The 21301-nt window shown below is 39.7% G+C and overlaps 1 protein-coding gene across 1 annotated transcript in view; it reads left to right on the top strand.

Moving 5' to 3' along the window:
- Positions 1-21301, top strand: part of PAK5 (p21 (RAC1) activated kinase 5) — a 316275-nt gene that overhangs the window by 260584 nt on the left and 34390 nt on the right. The window contains exon 4 of the mRNA XM_008018243.3: positions 9085-9870. Coding sequence (XP_008016434.2) covers positions 9085-9870 — 786 coding nt within the window. The remainder of the gene's footprint in view (positions 1-9084; positions 9871-21301) is intronic.

A 21301-nucleotide genomic window follows, 5' to 3' on the forward strand; every position in this document is an offset into this window, starting at 1 on the left:
AGACCTTGTTTTCAAAAAAAAATTTTGTAATATATTAAAACATCTTGATTTTTAAAGATAAAATGTTTTTAAGTCTTAGAATAGAAAGAGACAGATGCCTTACCTTTATGAGTAACTTAAATTTGCTGAGACCAGCCTAGCCAACATGGTGAAACCCCATCTCTACTAAAAATACAAAACTAACTGGGCATGGTGATGCATATCTGTAATCCCAGCTACTTGAGAGGCTGAGGCAGGAGAATCGCTTGAACCTGGGAGGCGGAGGTTGCAGTCAGCCAAGATCGCGCCATTGCACTCCATGCTGGGCAACAAAAGTGAAACTCCATCTCAAAACAAACAAACAAAACAAACAGACAAAAACCCAGAAATTGGCTTTTTGGATTCCATGTGATTAAGATTATTACATAATTTGTTAAAAAGGGATTTTCTCATTAGAATCCCTTACCACTACCTCCACTCTGAAATATGTTGCCTGAGTTATCTTATTTTCCAGGGATATGTGATTCTCAAATGTTCACCCAATTACCCCACCCACTGTTGTTACCAAATAAAAGGTATATGTAGAGAACTGAAAGAAAATAGATGAAGTATCTATTGATAATATCAAATGAAAATATTTATTGAAAATATCTAATGATATTACAAAATCCAAACAAGAGTTACCATTTCTTCCTTCAAGGATCTAAGTAGATCAAATCTGTTTGTTGTGACTATGTTCCCTGATGTTTCCAGCTACCTGCCTTAATAAAAACAAGGAAGCCGATTCTTTACCAACAGGATAAGAATTTAGATAAACAATTTAAAAGTACATACATTCTGAGAGAATCTTGGTTTATACTTCAGTTGTGGAAATATTTAGCTTATTAACCTCCTGAGCTATATTTACCCAAAAAACAAAATGAAACACATGTTTGAGGCACACAGAAGATACTGCTTTTGAAAAAGAGATGTGACGTCCTATTAGGGCAAAGCTGTTAATTACACACTTCATTATTGTCAAGGTTAATACAGTCTGTGAGAGCAGAGGCACTCTTTCATATCTTTTCGGGGAACAAGGGGAGACAGCTGTTTTCATGGACAGATCCATTATAGCTTATCACCAGCCAACAGCCCGCGGAAGGAGCACTATGAAATATGGCCACTGTCACTGGGAGCCTGAACAGATGCTGAGCTGGTCCAGGGTACAATGAAAGACAATGAGCACCATGGCTTCAAACTCAAATAGATTGGGTTGCATTGATTTTTTAATGCCTGGAGGTTCTGTGGCATAAAATCCACCAATCCTCTTGCAGTTCCTGTATTATTGATCTCTATAAAAATGCACAATTTTGCTTTAATAAACATCAGAGACAGATAATAATAACTAGTGGTTCTTCTTTTTGGAAGCGTGGTTAAACCATGTTGGAAAATTCTGCATGTTTGGATTTTCGTTATGACTGCTTTGCCACTTATGATTCTATAAAGTGAAATCTGTATCAGCAAAACAAATACTGCCTTGGTTCTGATTTAACTGGTCTTCTTTTCTTTTACTTTTTTAAGTGGGGCAACAATTCGTTTTTAACAAACATTTACATTTTGCAAGCCCCTGATTATTAACACTGAGTTAATAGTTTTCATTGAAATAGAAGAGTGTGTGCTTTATTTAAAGTGTGATACATTTATACAACATCAACAAACATTTTCAAATGTTAAATATGAAAATGAAATCCAAGAAAAGACTGTCTTAGGACATGCCTTAGTTTCTTTGCCCTTTTGTTTGTTTGGTTGGTTGGCTTTTAAATTTTGCTTTCATTTTTTTTACTGTTGGTTGATTAAAATTTTTTCTTTCCAAATGTTTGTAACCACATAATATCCTTTGTAGTGTTCAGATTTTGTTCATCAATAACTCTAAGGCTTATAGCCTTATAATAAGGTCATGATGCTAAAAAAGCAGGTGTACCAAAATGATGAAATACATGAAAGTCATCGTTTTGGTTAAGCTGGAGAAATGTTTCATCTTCACAGAGAATGAGAAAATGAACATGCAATTCCCAATGTAGATATATAGTGTAAATATACTTAGCGCTATGTATGTATATATAGAACACAAAACATATAGTACATTTAACACTATATTACATATAGTAATAAAATGCTTATTTAATACAATTATATATTTGTATGTATATACATATAATGCTGACTCTTCTTATACAGAAAAGCATAACTCGGCCTAACTTTTTTATTACAAAGGTAACCCTGATTGTAGAAGATCTAGAAAATGCATTAACCCCATCATATACACAGTGTAACCCTCAGACCAGCATCATCCTCATCACCTGAGAGCTTTTTGGAACTCTAGCATCCCAGACCCCACCCAGACCTACTGAATCAGAATCTCCCTTTAACAAGATACTTGGGTGATTTGTGTGCTCTTTAAAGTTTGAGAAGCACTGGACTAAAATATAAATCACCCTTAGCCTTCCCACCCTGAGATGACAGTGGCTATCAACATTTTACTATATTTCTATCAACTTTTCTTTTCTATACCTATCTTTCCATTTAAATCTTGAAAGTCTAACTTGGTTAACTTTTCTGACTCATACATTACATTTTTAAGAAAAATAACTATAGAACGTTGATTATTAATTTGAAAATATTCCACTTTTTAGATCTCGGAAGGAGTATTTATGTAACAACTGTAATTAATTTGAGATACATCTGTTTAAATTCAAGAAATACGTATTTTGTATCTAAAGTTACTAATAGTACTTTAAAGTCTCCCACATCAATTATCCATTTTTTCCCACGATATAAAGTTAGATTTATTTCTTCTAGCTGTTGTTTGTAGCTTCCTTTCTTCTTCATTTATTATCAACCTAAATTTAAAAGTAAAATTTACCACCGCCGCTCCCCAACCCACCCCAGCCAATAGTTAAGTGACTAGCACTTAAAGTACTTTGTCTATGTCAGGAATCCTGCCAAGTTTTTTACACATATTACTGTATTAAATAATCACATTAACCCTATGAGGTAAGGATCTAGTCTCAATGATTTATGGATTAAGAGACAGTGGCTTAAAAAGATTAGATAACACTTAATATTACCTATTTCATAAGTGCTATAAGCCTAAGATACAAAATAATGATAATAAATACTACATTGTTAAGCAATGTTTCTTATAAATTGGTAGTCTTTGTCATTTCTTCTAAATAGCATTTAGCTCATAGCAGTATTAATATTTTCTCTGTATATGTGGTGACAAGTACACAGAAACAGCAGGTCCCTAGTTCTGAGGCCACACATTAATTTGTATGATGAAATAGTGACCCTCTATTCTCCTATAGAAATGTTAATGAACACACTTGGGAGACAAAAATCCCTATGAAATTGTTATTTATTCCTTTTGTTTATTAATTTCCTAAATATAAGATATTTATAGCACAATTAGTGACAGAAAAAGCTCTATTTAATAGACCTTCATTATGTTGTTCTTAGTGGTTTAAAAATATTTATAGATAGTATAGGCCTAGACACATAGATACTATAGTTCTCTTTTTTATCCATCTACAGATATTTTAGGATAAATAGATGCCTCTTTTTGACATGTAAATTTTATTATTTCAGTATTTCTCAAAAATGAACTATTAGTTTAAAGTCTACCCAATCAACTCATGAATGAAATTGGAAGAGTTTTAGTGTAAAAATAGGGAGATTTAAGGGACCCAGAACTTCCGAAGGAGGTATTCAATAATGCTCTTATCTCAAAAGAATCACACAGGGAAGGTTTTTTTTCCTTCTAAATTATCTGTAGTGATAATTTACCTTGTAGTGAATTGCCAACACTAACAGTCTACCCCCCATCATAGCCAGTCGTTAATTTGTGAAGATGAACTAATAGGTTTTTTGGACATAAATTCCAAACAAATAATTGGGATACTAAGTCGATATGAGCAGAGAGCCTTTCTTCTGTATTCACAGTTGTCATCCCGACCCCAAAGATGGTGGCATCTTAAGGCATACAGATCACCTCTGAGTCTCAGTTGTCCAGGAAATGATGAGCTGGTGATTATCTCTTTTTTCCCTCCCTCTAGTTACATCTATTGCTTCCTCCTAGATGTGCTTCATAGTTCTCTTCTTCCAGAAACTTTTCCTAGACTTTTAGCTTTTCTCTCATCGTTTTTAAAATAATCTTCATGCTTTTCCTAGCCTTCCTTGATGAATGTGTCAAAATTTTCTTAATTCATATCATATTTACACATTTCTGTCACTGAGGGCATTAGGATGTTTTAAAACTGTTCTGTAGCCCCTCCTTCCATCTGCATCTACAATTCCAGGGGGAAGGGGATCACTAAATACCATCAAGTGATAATATCTCTATTACCAATAAGAGAACAGGTAATGAAATAGAGAATGAAATTAAATCACATAGCAAGTGTGTACTGAAATTGAAATTGGAATCTAGAATTATCCATATTCCGTACATTCAACAACTAATTTCTGAGAGTGGAGTGCATGATAGAAATATGCACCGCAATGACCAATGGCCAATTTGCTGGGTCATGATGTCACACACCAACATTGCATTGCTTACTGGTACTATTTTGTTTAGCTCAAAAGAGTCTAAAGCGTACCATAGAAAGAGACCTAGACTGGGGGAAAGGAGACTTGGGTTCAAATCCCAGGTTTGTTAAATATTGTTGGCAAAGTCAACTCCAGGTTTCAGGTTGTACTTAGTAAAAAGAAGAGGTGACCTAGACTCTTTCCGAAGTTCAGCTGCTGGAAATGATTCCATAGTACCAGATTGAGTATTTTGTGTATTCAGAGATAGGAAGACATGGGGGGCAGACAAGAAAAAATAATTGGAATATTGTTTAAGATGGATAGAATTTAAAGAAATAATATTTTTCTAGGATATAGAGTTGAAGGTAACATTGAATACGAAAAAATCTAATATAGTTAAGTATTGTTTATTAAGTTCAGAGAAAGTCTAGATAAGATAAGAATTTTTGCTAAAGGACTACCTGAGTAGGTCCAGTGATTCAGAAGGCCCTTTAAGACCTTGGTGTCCCTCACACTCATTACCCATGTGGCACTTCTGTCAACACAAATGCCTGGGATTAAATATACCAGGAAGCTACTTTTGGAGGAACCATAAATTCCTGATAACATTTTGTTTGAGTAACCTGCCTTTTGTTCATAAAGAGAGAGAGTAGAAAATGTGCAAGAGTGTAATTTCTGTCCAAAAGGAAAAACTTTTAGTTGATACACTGTGATATAAACAACCTGTTTCTGTTTTTTTAAAAAACAGTGCAAGACATTATTGAATAGGAAAGGAGGTCAGGAGTTTAAATCCATAGAAGGTAGCAGAGCAGATGTCTAAGAGGGCTTGAAAGCCACCCTGAGAAAATAGAGAAGCGGTAAACAAGGCCAAGCGCGGCGGCTCATGCCTGTAATCCCAGTACTTTGGGAGGCCAAGGTGAGTGAATCATGAGGTCAGGAGTTTGAGACCAGTCTGACCAACGTGGTGAAACCCTGTCTACTAAAAACACAAAAATTAGCCAGGCGTGGTGGTGGGCACCTATAATCCCAGCTATTGGGGAGGCTGAAGCAGGAGAATTGCTTGAACCCGGGAGGTGGAGGTTGTAGTGAGCCAAGATCATACCACTGCACTCCAGCTTGGGTGACAGAGCAAGAGACTTTCTCAAAAAAAAAAAAAAAAAAAAAAAAAGGTGGTAAACAAGGAAGATACAACTGAAATGAAATAGGAAGCTGTTGAAGTAGACTTGATATTTTTAAGGCTGAGTTGTAGCCGTTTCATCCTTTCCTCTGCCAAGACTGCTCATCTTTTCCTCTTCACAGTTATTGTTTCTCCCAAGTTAATCTGTGGGGTGAGCATGGAGGTTGTTCCTCTGAGGAAAGGTCCCAGGTTATATACGTGATTCTTTCTTTCTCTAAGGGAGGCTCCAACAGAGCATCCCCTACTTTGGCAATCAATCCATCAGTTTATGCACCACCCTCAACAATGACTACATTCCATATAATGAATTCCACACTATGGAATAAAAAAGGAATAGGCAAAAAAAAAAAAGAAAGAAACTAGGCTACTAGTTTGTGAACATTGACTATATTGTGCTCAGTGAAAGAAGTCAAACTGAAAGGCTCCAGACTGTATGATTCCATCCATATGATATTCTGGAATAGACAAAACTATAAGGACAGAAAACAGATCAGTGATATCAAGGGTTTGGGGAGAGGGTAATGTTTGACAGAGGAAACTCAGGAGATATTTTTGCAGCTGGTGGCACTAATTTGTATGGCATTCTAACACTGAATGCATGATGCTTTGCACTTGTCTATACCCATAGAGCTTTGTAGCACAGAGTTAACTAATGTATGCAGTTTCAAAAAACAACAACAAAAAATAAACCAGAAGATCAGAGGATCCTGGGATAGAATGCAGAGTGTGACCAAAGAATCCAACAGCTACACATATATGACATAACCTCATTGAAGGGGGTGCAGGAAAGAAGACACTAACTTAAGGAACTTTGGAAATGGTGCTTTGAATGAAAACTCTAAGTGTAAAGTAATTTTAAAGAACTAGACGTAAACATTGTACTGGAGTTGACAAAGTTGTTTCTCATGGTAGAGTGGGTTAATCTGAAACTGCTGAACAGTTAGCACTGAATAAGGAAATGAATGGCAGATGGTCGGGTCCATGTTTTTTACTGTTACAGAGCGAAGTTACAGGTAAGTAACGAAATGGCTAGAATGAACTATGTGGTACTTGATCAGATTCAGAGACATTAATATGGATTTATGCTTAGGTTAATATAGATGCAGATGGACAGATATAATTATAGGTGTGTGACTGTATTCATGAGTTAGTCTACAAACATATTATTTCAGAGCTCTGTTTGCTGAGGCCTGGCAGTGACACCCAGTAGCAATGAGTATTCCCGGAACCAAATCTTAATTTCTAATACTATTGGGATTCCTTGGAGAAATGCCTGATTTGGGGGGAAGGGCAGGGAAAATAAAAGATAAACCTGGAGCTTCTTGTAGTGACAGGAAGTCAGGAAGTGCTCGAAAAATAAAAGGAAGAGGGATTGTCAAAGGGACACAGCAGGCAGCCTGAGAGAACTCTCAGTGACAGAAGCTGGAACCTCTTGAGCAGCAAGGCAAATAACATAGTTTTGGCTTATAACCCAAAGTATAAAATAAATAACCATGAGTCCATCCATCCTTATAGATAAATAGATAATTGAATAAGTAGGTAAGTGGGAGCAAATAAGCAAGTCTGTGCAGAATAATTCCAACTACTTTATATAGATACCCCGCAACATACACACACACACCCCAGAAGACAGAGCTTAAATCCCTGCCCTTTGAGTAGAGGCTACACTTATTGACTTGTTCCCAAATAATACAATATATGGAAAGCTAGGGGAGGGGAGTGTGACTGTGTGTATAAGAAACCTGGCAAATACAACCTTACCCAGGTAGTCAGGGCTAACATCATCATTACTAAGTCATGTTGATGATATGTACCCTGAACATCATGTGATGAAATGTGACTTTACTCTCTGGTCTTCCTCTTCAAACCAAATAACCTCTGTTTAAACATGGGAAAAACACCAGAAAACCCCAACTGAGGAACATTCTCCAAAATACCTGACCAGTACTCCTCAAAACTGTCAATGTCATCAAAAAATAAGGAAAATCTGAGACACTGTCAGAGATCAGAGGAAACTCGGAAGACATAACAAATAAATGTAATGAGCTATCCTGGATGGAACTCTGGAACGCTAGGAGAAAATTAATGAAATCTATAGGAACATGGAGTTTCCTTAATAGCAATGCAAGATATTAACAGAAGGGGAAACTGGATGAGAAGTCTATGAGAACTCTTTGCAACTTCTCTGTTAATCTAAAACTATTCTAGAACAAAAAATGTATTTGAAAGAAAAGGGTATAGAACAAAAGCATTAGTCCAGGACTCTGAGAGAAAAAAAAATAAAGCCTCTGTTTCACCATGGATAGATTTATAAAACATCAGCTCCAGGACAACTTTTACTTCCTCCTCCGGTTTGAAGTCTTCGATTGTACCATCCAAGATGGTTTTGAACTCCTTGCTAGTTGCTCAAAGGTATTTTTCTCCTAAAATCCTGGAGGTCTGAAGTCACAACACTTTGTTCTTTGTTCTTTTATCCACCCCCATCATATTTTCCTGCGAATCCTGTCATTGTCAAGGAACGGCTGACGGTTTTGTAAGTGGTTTGCGATGTCTTTCGGTTCCTGGTATTCTTGTGTTGTTTAAGTTCATTAAAGGGAACAATTTGTCACTAAGATCCAGGTGTAACCATCGTTACTAAGCCACCCAAAATTCAGCGATGATGTTACACAGAAGCGTGGCCATAGCAAACAAGCTGTATAGTGTAAGTATATATACTTAATAAGAATATCACATTTCATCACAAATCACACAAATAATCTTCAGGCTGTTTCCTAATTACAGTTTCAGGAAGTGCCTTCCTCATCTATAAAATTTCATAACCTCAGTTATTGTGTGTCTTCCATATAAGGGTAAAAAAATGTACACCCATTTCTAGTTATGTTAATACTTGGGCGACAATGCCTTCTGGTTTTGAAAATCATCTGAATAATGAATGTAAAACAGTAATAAATATTATTTTTTATTACCAAACAGTTATAGAGTGTTAAATTATAATTATCAGCTCATCGATAGATGGTTAGGGCTTATTATTGAGGTAGAAGAAGCAGGGGGAAGGGATTTGCCTGTAAACTGGTAAATGAAACAGTGATCGTCTATGTAGTCTCGTACGTGGCTTTTTGGTGGTTAATTGATGTCTCTATTGAGATAGGTAGGAAAAAAATCGCAATTTGAGATTATTGTCTACTATTTGATTTATTTCACCACTGCAGTCAATCGACAGTTTTTTCTTTTTCATTTTGTATTAAGTGTTCCTGGGGTCTTTTTCCTTCTGTAGTTTAATTTGGATGGAGTGGGGGTGGGATGCCGCTGTCAATTTAAAGTCATGAAATATTTTCCTTAAACAGTATTCCTTTTATTATCCCCAGACAATCGTTAGAGGAAACAAACCCTGCAAGGAAACCTCCATCAACGGCCTGCTAGAAGATTTTGACAACATCTCGGTGACTCGTTCCAACTCCCTAAGGAAAGAAAGCCCACCCACCCCAGATCAGGGAGCCTCCAGCCACGGTCCAGGCCACGCGGAAGAAAATGGCTTCATCACCTTCTCCCAGTATTCCAGCGAATCCGATACTACTGCTGACTACACGACCGAAAAGTACAGGGAGAAGAGTCTCTATGGAGACGATCTGGATCCTTATTATAGAGGCAGCCATGCAGCCAAACAAAATGGGCACGTAATGAAAATGAAGCACGGGGAAGCCTACTATTCTGAGATGAAGCCTTTGAAATCCGATTTCGCCAGATTTTCTGCTGATTATCACTCACATTTGGACTCACTGAGCAAACCAAGTGAATACAGTGACCTCAAGTGGGAGTACCAGAGAGCCTCGAGTAGCTCCCCTCTGGATTATTCATTCCAATTCACACCTTCTAGAACTGCAGGGACCAGCGGGTGCTCCAAGGAGAGCTTGGCGTACAGTGAAAGTGAATGGGGACCCAGCCTGGATGACTATGACAGGAGGCCGAAGTCTTCGTACCTGAATCAGACGAGCCCCCAGCCCACCATGCGGCAGAGGTCCAGGTCAGGCTCGGGGCTCCAGGAACCAATGATGCCATTTGGAGCAAGTGCATTTAAAACCCATCCCCAAGGACACTCCTACAACTCCTACACCTACCCTCGCTTGTCCGAGCCCACAATGTGCATTCCAAAGGTAACGTTTGCTACTTCCTTTCCCTGAAGTGTACAAAAACCTCCACAAGGGTGGTGCTGGGATGACCTTTTTATACGATCAGATTGCCAAGTGCTTGTTTGCCTTTTAAGGGAAAATTAATATCAAAACCTACCCTGTCTCCACTTGTGAGGCCCCAGGGCAGAAGGTTGAGGGTAAGGCATATATATTCATTAAAATCAAAACCTATCTTTTGGGCCTTCCTACCTGGTTTCTCATTAAAAGGCAAATAAACTTATTTATTTGAAAGATATTCTGATATATGAGTGATAAATATGATGTGACTGTATTTCACTAAGTTTCCTGTTAAGGAGTGGATCAGTCATATAAAATCATAGAGCATTAGATCGAGTCATACAGTGGTTCCTACATCCTGGCAAAGTTTGCATGGACCTGCCAGAAAGGAAAGAAACTCAGGATGACATGGTAATTTTTAAATAAAGCTAATTTTATTCAACTCAGGGGATGGTCCTTCATATTAAGAGTATGTACTTTTTACTATATTTGATTTGAAATATTGGTTTTTGTATGAAATTTGGGGGTGACAGATGGTTGCTGGACCGCTGGAGCATTTTTGTCTCCTTTTTACTTTGTTTTGTTGTAATTCCTCTTTTAAATTTTGTTTAAATGTTAGCAGATCCAAATGTGCTTTGAAATTTGACTGGTCCATGATATCCTAAAGTTTGGGAATCACTGCCAGAGAAGTTACTGAAACTAAATCACAGACAAAGGTCTATGGGTCCAAAGGTCTAAAGTCTTGGAAACTTCCTTCGAGAATGTGCAAGTGATTTATGTTTCCCTGTCATTTAGAAATGTTTTTGCTACCTTACCTGTCCAGCAAAAGTGAACATGGAGCATTGGGTATGGATTGTGGATTACATAGAGGTCTTGAAGCAAGTGAGAGGGACGTGCCTTCTCACAGGGCAGTCATGTACCTTATTTATACCAAACTCTCGAAAATTTGGTGAGCAGCACAGAAAACTCTGCAAGCCAAGCCTGCCTGCATTCACCTGCTTTATTGATTATAGATAATCGATATTTTTTCCTTTGCTTCTTATTTCTCATTAACCTCATCCAAGATGTTGAGGAGAAGTCATTTAAGTGTATTGTTGGAGTTACTTCAGCCATTCTTTAGAAGAAACAAAAAAGCTGCCACCTTAGTTCCCAAGATATAGAATTAAAAACAAACTTTGATAAATAAAGGCCTGAGATATGTTCCTCCAGTTAAAATTCATGTAGTGACCGTATTTTTTTAATCTTGTAGTGTTAATGTACTTGAACACCCACACTCAGAGTATCATGACTGCTTTCTCCTCCTGTGTTCTTGCCAGGGTGATTGTTGGAAAGAGGTCTAATTAACCACAAGCAAAATCTACTTGAAGTCATACCCATGCCTCATGATATATGATAGTTTATTCCATTTCTCGTGCATATCACTTGTGCACTTCTGTGAGTGATATGGAATAAATAAGTTAACATGTTCGATAGCTTAATTGAGTTACATCCTCAGGCTTTGAACATTGGTGGTTATTTTTTATCTAAGATTTTGTGTGTGTGTGGCTTACTTGCATGTTAAGCTTACTTGCTTACTTGTGTGTTAGGGAGTTGTTTGGGGTCATAGTCACAGAGAAAACGTTGCCCAGATGATGCTGCTTTTTGGCCCTGGAGGCTTATTTGGCTCCTCCTGGATGTTGGAAATGAATATTGGGTGGGCTACACATGTCCATAGTCCAAATAGTTTTAGAGGTCAAGAGTTTTAGAACTCTTAATTTGGAGTTTCAGTCTTCTCTCTTTTTAAATTTTTTTTTTTTTTAAAGGATGAACTGGTATCCCTGAGTCCACATTTTCACATAGCATGGGCTTTTGAGATTTAATGTCACTGCCAGCAATCCCTGCACACTCATTTCCTAGAAGGGGAAACTGAGGCCCAGAGAGCCACATGACACACTTACAGTTTCACAGTTAGTTGTCTGCAAAACAAGGACAATAACTCAAGTCTGGTGTTTCTCTCTGCTCAATATTTTCCTATTATTTGGATATATGTTATTTCGGGGATTCAACTGCATTTGCCAAGAAAATCTGTGAGAAGTCCCAGTGGCCACCAGAACTTTAAGTGATAGAAGAAGGAGGGTGGGAGGGGTGATTCACTTTAGTTCCCTGCAGGTTCCCTCTATCCTGCAGACTTCCAAGTATAAGACAAGGCAGACCTGCCCTGAAATCTGGCTCTGCCAGCCCAGAAACAACGCAATGCACAAACTATTACGGCTCACCAAAAACAACAACAACAACAACAACAACAACAACAACAACAAAAACCGCATATTCACTCATGGGAACTTCTACCAAGAGTGTTCAGCCCTTATAATCAGAAATACAAAGAAGCAAGCTGCTGCTCCATGTTTCACAGGAAACTCATGAGAGATTCATGAGCAGGTTTTGTGTTTTGTGGGAGGATAAGAGGTGGGAAGCAGGTTAGTAATTAAAACGTTTACTTGATTAAAAAGATAACATTTCTCTAAAAAGACCATGGTCCCTGTGTCTTTAGAACTGTACTCTTAGAAAGTACCAATCACATTTGGATTTCCAGCTGAGGGAAGAAATAGCGGTCACGACTCAGATGAGTCGGCCTTGCATTGCAGAGACTCCTAGAGGAGGCTGGGTCATGTTCTCACCTCCAAAAATAAAAGGAAGCACAAAACTTATGGAGGTCTCCAGATGAAGCAGAAATGAGGAGGGTCGTGTGTATGTGTGTGGGTGCACGCACATGTGTGTGTGTGTGTTTGACACACAGTTTTACATTTTTTCCTGAAGAAAAAAAAAAAGATTAATGTTAACCCACAGGGAAAAAAAAAAAAAAAAACTCCTTCAATATTATCTACCTACTTAATTTCCCTGCTAGCATGACAAGAATCAAGAACGTTATGAGTCTGTTGATGTTGGCCTCCTCTCACTACATTTAAGTGTATTTTGCTGGAACTAAGCAGATGAAACCCTGGGGTTGGGAGGGTGGGAAACAAAGCCAAACAAAAACCATATAGCACCATACCCACCATAAAAATAAAAACTGCCAGAAGTGGAGAGAGAATGCTTTCCATCCTCGCCTGCAGACAAATCTGCCTTCCAGAGAAGGAAGCTAGCTGGAGAAATTGTCACCATGCATTTGATTTTGCTCATTCCTGTGCTCTCCAGGGACCAGGCAGCCACCTACTTGTGTCTTTGTATTGGCCCAGCACATCCGTTCCTTGTGGCAGCCACTGAGAAGCCCCCAGCATAAAAATCCCACCAGTGCATTAAGCATTTGCTGTGTACCAGATACATGCCATGTTTTTTTGAGCCTCACAGATCCGTAAGGCAAGAATTCTTGATCCCTTTATACAGATGAGGAAACGGGTTTTGAGAGGCTCAGTGTGCTCACAGCAGAGCTGGGATTCAATTCTTTGGGCTTAAGCCTTTCACCAGACATTGCATGCATTTCCAGTAGCACAGGGGCAGCTTCTGAGGGTGCAAAGCCTGCAACCTGCCTGATTATAAGCTCCTTTTAATACCTGAAGCAATAAAGTTGCATTAGCAGTTAATCAGCAATTAATTTCACAATTAGGTTGCATCATCCCCTTTCACTCTGTGGCACAGTCCACCACCTTGACACTATGAACATTTTGGACCTAGTAATTCTTCACTGTGGGAGGCTGTCCTGTGCATGATAGGATGTTTAGCAACATCTATGGCCTCTCCCCACTATATGCCCATAGCATCTCTCCCTCACTCATAACATCCAAAACATACCCAGATACTGCCAAATGTCCTACAGGCAGAGGACGGCAAACTTGGCCCAGTTAAGGACAACTGTTTAATAGCTATCATTTATCAAGCATGTTTTGGCAGTTAAGGGTATAGGTTTTGGAGATAAACTGCCTGGGTTTAAGTCTTGACATTGCCACTTACTAACTGGGTGAACAAGTTGCTTAACTGTGCCTCCACTTCTTTATCTACAAAATAAGGATAAAGACAGCCCATGTCTCATTATATAGTATGAGGGTTAAGTAAGTTAATAAATTACAGCATCTTAATTACTAATATGAGTAGTCTACACATCAGTCTACCTGTGGAGCATGTAGATGAATGGTGGCAGTGATGTGAGGGTTACTGTGTTCCAAGCACTGTGCTAAGCATTTTGCAAACATGACTCAACTTAGTTTTTGCAATTCCAGAAGAATTCAGAATCACCTCTGCTCTACAGTTGAGGAAGTTGAGACTCCAAATCTTTATGGACTTCCCCAAGTTTATAAAGGCAAATAACTGAATATAACTGAATCAGGACTCCAAACGAGGTCCCACTGACTACAAAGTCTATGTGTTCCAGAATATTCTCATTTCCACAGAAGAAAATCCAGGGGCAGAAAGGTGGACATGAAGTCTCCAGGCCCAGACACAAATCCTACAGGCAGCCTCACCTTGCTGGTGAAGAATGGGTGGTGACTGACAGGTGGATTTGCAGTGCCCATGGAGTGCTATTTATTCTTCCTGTTCTTGGTAGGATGGAATCCTTGAGAAGTTCCTTAATGTCACCCAGAGTGTAAACTGTGGGCAAAAGCTGGAACTATGGGCTGTAAAGGAAGCGTTAGGTACAGAAATCCCTAAGGGACTCACATGCCTTTATTCAACCTTAAGCGGTAGCCTTGTTATCTTTTTTCAAAAGATAATCCAGATTTTCTCACCCATTACAGAAAAATGCAAGTTCTATAATCAGATTCCCTGGATTCAAGCCCTTACTAGCTGTATGATCTTCTCCATGCGTCAGTTCCATCATCTGTAAAGTGTTTCAGTACCTACTTTGAAGTTGTCCTGAGGATTAAGATTAATAAGCCTAAAGGAGTTAGCACATGACAAGCACTCAGTGTTAGCCATTATTCTCAGGAATATTCTGGTTAGAAGACACATCACCCTATCAGCTAACACCAGCCATAGGAACGTTCTCTCTGTGCCGTCTTTTACATATTTTCAAAATATGGGAACAAATTCTGTCACTCTGTGCAGCCTATAAGTACAACTGTTCTCACTTTAGAAATGTGAGTCTCAGAAGGCCAGAGTCACAGAGTCACTGTGTGACTTGCTCACTGCCATGCGAAGCTTCAGCGACTGAGCTGGCCTGAGGACCCCAGTGCCACCCCAGTGATTACTCTCCTCTCTAGAATGGAAATAAAATTCTCAGGCTTGCATGGAAGCCGGATGCTAAACAAGCAAGAACTGACATAGCTATACATCTCCAACCAACCCCTCCACTTCACCCCTGCCATCTCTATAAGGCAGGAAAAGTGACCACAGCTGCAGCCGAGGATATCCCAAACAGATGGCGTAGTAAGAAGTTCTGAGTGAAGAATGAGGGATGTGCTAAGTGCAGTGGCTTACACCTGTAATCCCATTACTTTGGAAGGCCAACATGGGAGGATCACTTGAGGCCAGGAGTTCAAGACCAGCCTAGGCAACATAGTGAGATCTGGTCTCTACAAATAAAATTTAAAAATTAGCTGGGCATGGTGGCACACATCTGTAGCCCTAGCTACTGGGGAGGCCAAGGCAATCCTTTGAGCCCAGGAGTTCAAGGTTTCAGTGAGTTATCATTACACTAGTACACTCCAGCCTAGGCGACAGAGTGAGACCCTGTCTAAAAACAAAACAAAACAAAACAACAATAAAAAAGGATGGGAATAAAAGCATGGTGTGATTTCCCAGCACTTCCTTCTGGGGTCAACAATACAATGTATTTTCACTGCTTAGCTATCACTTTGCTTTCCCTGGAAGGAAAAAGCACTTGAACCAGTGGGCCCAGTCTTCCCGCATCAATAATTTAATGATTCACTGTCCTTTGTGGTACTTGCTATGTCCAGATTCAACCACGGCTCCAACAACAAAACAGCAACTTCTTTTCTACTGAGGATCCCTGCAGAACTCCGTTCAGAGATCCATTCGGGGCTTGATGGGTTATGGAATGACAGTGCTAGTGAAAACTGATGGGCTGCACCAAAAATCTGACGGGGAAAGAGAGAAGAACTTGATCCCTTAATATAACAGTGGATATATTTAGATTTGTTTTCTTTATCTATAGGGTGTTCATTAAGGCTCATAAAACATCCAAGGACTGACTGAGTGCGCTATCTCTAACATCTGTCCCTTCTGATGGAGACTTTAGGTGTCCTTTGCATATGAATGGACACTTCTTCCCATGAATGCTCTTGTGACTCAAAGTAAATTGTATTTCGGTCATTATGAATGGGTTTTCCTATTACTAAATTAAAAACAAAATGAATTTAACCTAGCATTGTCAGTCCCTACCTCTCTCGGAGGCCCTGACGTATTTGAATAATATTCTGAGGCCGCAAACCAATCCCCAAAGACGAAAAGTCCCTCCACATCACTGCAGGCGATGACGGATCGCAGGCCAGAGCAATCTGCTCTGTCTCACTGCTCTTAAATAGAAGATGCATTCTTTGAGTTTGAAGCAGCATCTGTGGGGGGTTAATTGGATACGCCAATTCAGAGGTGGAGGAAGAGCCTGGAATACCCGTATGCCTGAGCCTGCACATCTCAGATTTATTCAATGCTTCATATACTAAGCTTTGCTTGTTTGTAGGGTCATGACTTGTCCAACTCTCAGTGTGCATTTGCAGGGCACAACCAGAGAGACAGATGAGTCACAAGGTTTAATGAATCCCATTCCCCTAATTGCCAGTCTCTATCGTGTCCCTACAGAGAATGTGAGTTAATGATTCTCTCCAGAATTCTTACAAGCAGTCGTTTTCCCTTCCCAAAGCCAAGCCTGGTCCTGTTAAATTTTCCTTTGAGTCAAGTCAGGACAATTTAAGATGTCCTTTCCATGCTCAGATAATAGAGGACTGTGATTCACTTTTATCTTGCATTTGATTTATGGACAGCAAGCAGCACCCAGCCTGGCATTTTCATTTTTGAGATGAGCAGTCTTTGTTTTATTGTGCTCCGAAAAGGTGTATTGGAGCATCACATTCAGGCGCTGGAACCAGCTGCCTCCCACTCTCTGTAACTCACCATGTTTCACGCAACATTCCGAGGTCCTCATTCTGTGGGCGCAGACCCACACCGTGGCCGTGCCCACACACCCCAGTTGAGCACGCTCCAGCCATGGCCCCCCTGCCCTCAGAACAGAAGGCCACAGTGACAAATAGATGCTGCTGCAGGATTTTATTTTCCTTCCCTTCTTTCTCCCACCCTTCCCTCACCAAGCTTTTTTCTCCCCCTAGCCTTGGCATAAAATGGTCAAATTATGTTCTACTGCAGAATTCAATTTCACAGTTCAGTTAGGTCCTTGATTACACTGCCAAATTCAGATTAATGTGCATTTAACTAACATGGATCAGGGGAATTCTGGCTGACAGCCAGCTGTAATCGGAGCAATTGATAGCTGTGTGGAGTTTTATGCCCCGTCCACCCCAGTGTACCTCTGGTGAAATTGATTGATTAAACGAATTCATTGCTATAATTATTTATAATTTTGATACATCACAAGCCTGTGTCTGACCCTATCTTTAGAGATGTTGAGCTCATTGTAGAAAGGTAGTCTGACTGAGTTGTTAATGGGGATTATTTATTCCCTTATATAATACAACGTCTCTTTTTTGCTCTTTTTCTTTTTTGATCATGTTTGTATAGAGACATGACAAAGCACAGTTTTTAAAGAATTAATTTATATGGTATACAAAAGAGTGTCCAGAAGCTAAAAAACAAGTGTATGTTATTAGCCATTTCAAAAAAAAAAGAGGAAATCACAATCACGACTCCTTGTTCATTTTGTCAGTATTTCTAAAGATTCCTGTAGAGAGAATTCCTTGTTAAAATGTATCCAATTTTCAATGACAATTAATGACCTGGTAACCCTACAGCTAAGCAGTTTAGCAGCCTGGGTGATAATTTGCAAGACGATTGATCTGGCCTTCTCTCATTACATCATGCCATATGGAAATCCCCCTGAAAACTTTGCAGACCATGGTCTCCTTTGTAAGGAGTTACTCGTTCACAAAATCACAGCACTGTTCTCTTTGGAGGGATGGGAAGAATGCCTTTGTTGTTTTTTCTCTTACATTGCAGTTTCCCACCCTTGCTCTGCACCCCGTGCCCTTGCTGTAAGGTCTGCAAGGGTAAACTATGTACATAAATCTTTTGGAAATGGTGTGGATCATGGGTGATGAGAGATACGTTGGATTTACTTATTAAATGTCGTTCCTTTCACTGGTCCAATTCCACTGCATTGTGGTTTCACTAAATAATCAGATCCCAAATCCCTTTCACAATACCAAAGATAGGTCTGCTTCATTTTTCTTTTTCTAGAATGTGTTTGTAAATCAAGTCATAGAAAAGATTGCACAGTTTAAGCTGGACTGCTTTGCACATCTTTCTCATGTACATGAACATGTGTGTGTAAAACAGTGGGAATAACAAATTCATCATTTATGTTTTCCACCTTCCAAATATAGGCTATCACGAGAAAGACAACTTAGAACAGGATACTTACATGACTATGAAAGTCCAAGAGCGATGTGAGAGGGCAAGGAGGTCTCATCACAGAAGAAAGTTTGCACTTTCTTCTTTGAAAGAACTTAACAAAAGAAAGCCTGAGTGGTTTTGGAACAATGCAGATTTCCGCTTTGACCAAAACAAAAAGAAAAATGATGAATGATGTACATAGATAATCAACTCGTTTTGCTGTGATTACTCTTTTTTTTTTTTTTAAGCTCATTTCTCTAAGCCAAAACTGTTCAAAACAAACAAGCCAAAAACAATAAGAACAAAACAAAACCCTTAATTTGTCTTTCATCCCCTCTCTTAGACATTATCATCCATCATGCTCTGGTCCAATTCTTGCATTTTGCCCCAGGCTGCCCAGACATCTGGGCCCCTAGTGAAACACCCTGACCAGGCTTTATCTCTGTGGTTGTCGTTATCCCCCGCTCTGCCTGCCTCTGTTAAGACCACATCCTCCCACCCCCATCATTGACGCCTGTCTCTGTGAATTTATCAAGGACCCAAGTACTGAAGCAATTCTGTCTGGATTTGAACCCCAGTTCTCCCTTCTTTGTAGCTTTGGGACTTTTGCATGACCTACTTAAACCCACTGTGCCTCAGTCTTCTTATCTGTAAAATGGAGGAATTACAGAGCTTATTTAATTGTCCAACTTGAGGTTTACATGCAAGAATGTACATAGTGTGCTTAGAACAGTCCCTGGCATGTAGAAAGCACTCAACAAATATCAAGCATCATTATTCTTATAAATATTTGTTACTACTTCAAGGATATACTTCTAACAGAGCAGTTGCTTGACAGAAGAGACCCCACAATGGCTCCTAGGAGAACCCCTGTGCATTTTAGTGAGGAGAGAATGCCCAGCCTTGATTATACAGACCAGGGAGGTGACAACGAAGGTTGGAAATGCCAAGGCAGGCAAGGGAGCCAGCTTGTGGGCCAGTGTGCTGGGCGCCCTCCCACTGGTAGTGAAAGACTGACCCCGGCAGGTAAACTAGGTTATGTCATCCCCTTGGAAGTGTGGAGCTGTTTGCCCTGGATTGCTTGGGGGCAGTTTTATCTCCTTGTGCCTCCATTTTATCAACCACGAAATGGGATTTAGTTGCCCCCTGCATGATTCCCAGAATAAAAAGAACAAGACCTGTCGAAAGTGTGTGGGCTGGTGATACGCACCATCATGGAACCCACATGTGGGTTAAGATCCAACAGAAGGCAACGGTTCAGCACCTTGGTGGCCCCAAATGGGGTCACCCATAGATTTCTCCTTCACAGAGTCAGCTCTTTGTCCTCTGAGGGAGTACCACATGTTCCCTCACTCCAAGTGAACAGTTCATTCTCTGACGAGTATGCCTTGAGTTTTATTCAAAAAATTGTCTCTTGTGATACTGGCTGTTCCTCAGCCATTGCTTTTTTAAGAGTCTGCGCCTCTTACCAGCAGCCATGAAAGACAACAACACCTTTTTGTCTCATGGCCTAATTTTGAAGATGGTTAACTTTCAGCAAAGAGCTCTGCATTCCATCTTTGCCTGGAAATTGCCCCCTTGGTGCAGGCAGGCTTCTTCTTTATGCCATACACCGGCTGTTAAGTGTGGACACTGATAATGCTGCTGACAGGTGATAAGGAAGAAAAGTGGCCTAAATGAATGCAAAGCAGTGTTTGTGATTCCTGCAGGATGCAGCTGGCCCATTTTTAATATATATTCAGAGATCAATTATACATGCTTGTGGGGAATGAATTCTTTTGTTGAAAGTATGGGAACAAGTCCTCCAAGGAAGACACAGGGCGATAATGGCATGTGATGGCTCCCAGGACACACTTTCAGAAATAAAAGCCAAAAACCCTATTTCCCTTCACACCCTGCCTTGCTGACTAGCCTAGACTTGACTAATCTGGAGCTTATTAAAGGAAGAATCCAGTTGTTTAACTTACACTGACACTTCTTTCTCCCCATTCCATCCTACACACACACACGCGTGTGCGCACACACACACACACCCCTTCCTTGTGTAGCACAAAACAGAGGCTTTGAAAATAATCAGCTTGTTTTTGAATATTTTAACTATACATTGTTCAATATATTACAACTAAAGACACCTTGTCTTATTGCTTTGAGTATTAATGTATAGGAATATATATACCACAGGGGCATTGTATGTCTTCGGTAAATGCTAGCTAGTTTGATAATATTGCAGTTACTATTTATTTTATTTTGCATTCTCATTACTGCATAAAGTGTCTCATCACTTTATGTAATAATAACACCAAGTAGAACTCATTGGCCAGTCATTGTTTGAATACTTAGATGTATATTTGATCCTTTAGAGTTCACAGTGACCAAAGGAAGTAATTATTATTATTATTCCATTTTACAGATAAGGAAACTGAGACTCAGAGAGACTGATTTGACTAAAATTATCAAAGTCAGAATTCATCCCTATGCCCCTCAAAAGCATGTGTTGTCTCTGCAACCAGGGCAGGAGGGCAACTTAGCAGCTGCCCTGGTTCCTTCTGGTTGATGTCAAGGCTGTTTGAGTGGTGAATTCGCCTAGTAAAGTGTAGTGTTTTTGAGGCTGGAAGAGCTGCGTTGCTCAATGTTAAGCAGGCCAGGCACTGTCATTGTAGAACCAGTGGGCAGTGTGGGGGTACTGAGAACGGTGCTATGGTAGCAATTTTAAAGAGCCCACTGTGTGCCATTCTTGCTCCATGATGTGATAGAATAAGCATCTTCTTATGCAACGTGATGGGGTTGGAGCTTGAAACACCTACTTGCCTCTACCATGTCACCAGATCCAGTGAGCAACATGCCCCATCCCACTTCTCAGTGGCATTTGACAGGATCCATTAACCCTTCCTTCTTGAAATAC

This window comes from Chlorocebus sabaeus, chromosome 2, assembly GCF_047675955.1.
Source record: "Chlorocebus sabaeus isolate Y175 chromosome 2, mChlSab1.0.hap1, whole genome shotgun sequence".
NCBI lineage: Eukaryota > Metazoa > Chordata > Mammalia > Primates > Cercopithecidae > Chlorocebus > Chlorocebus sabaeus.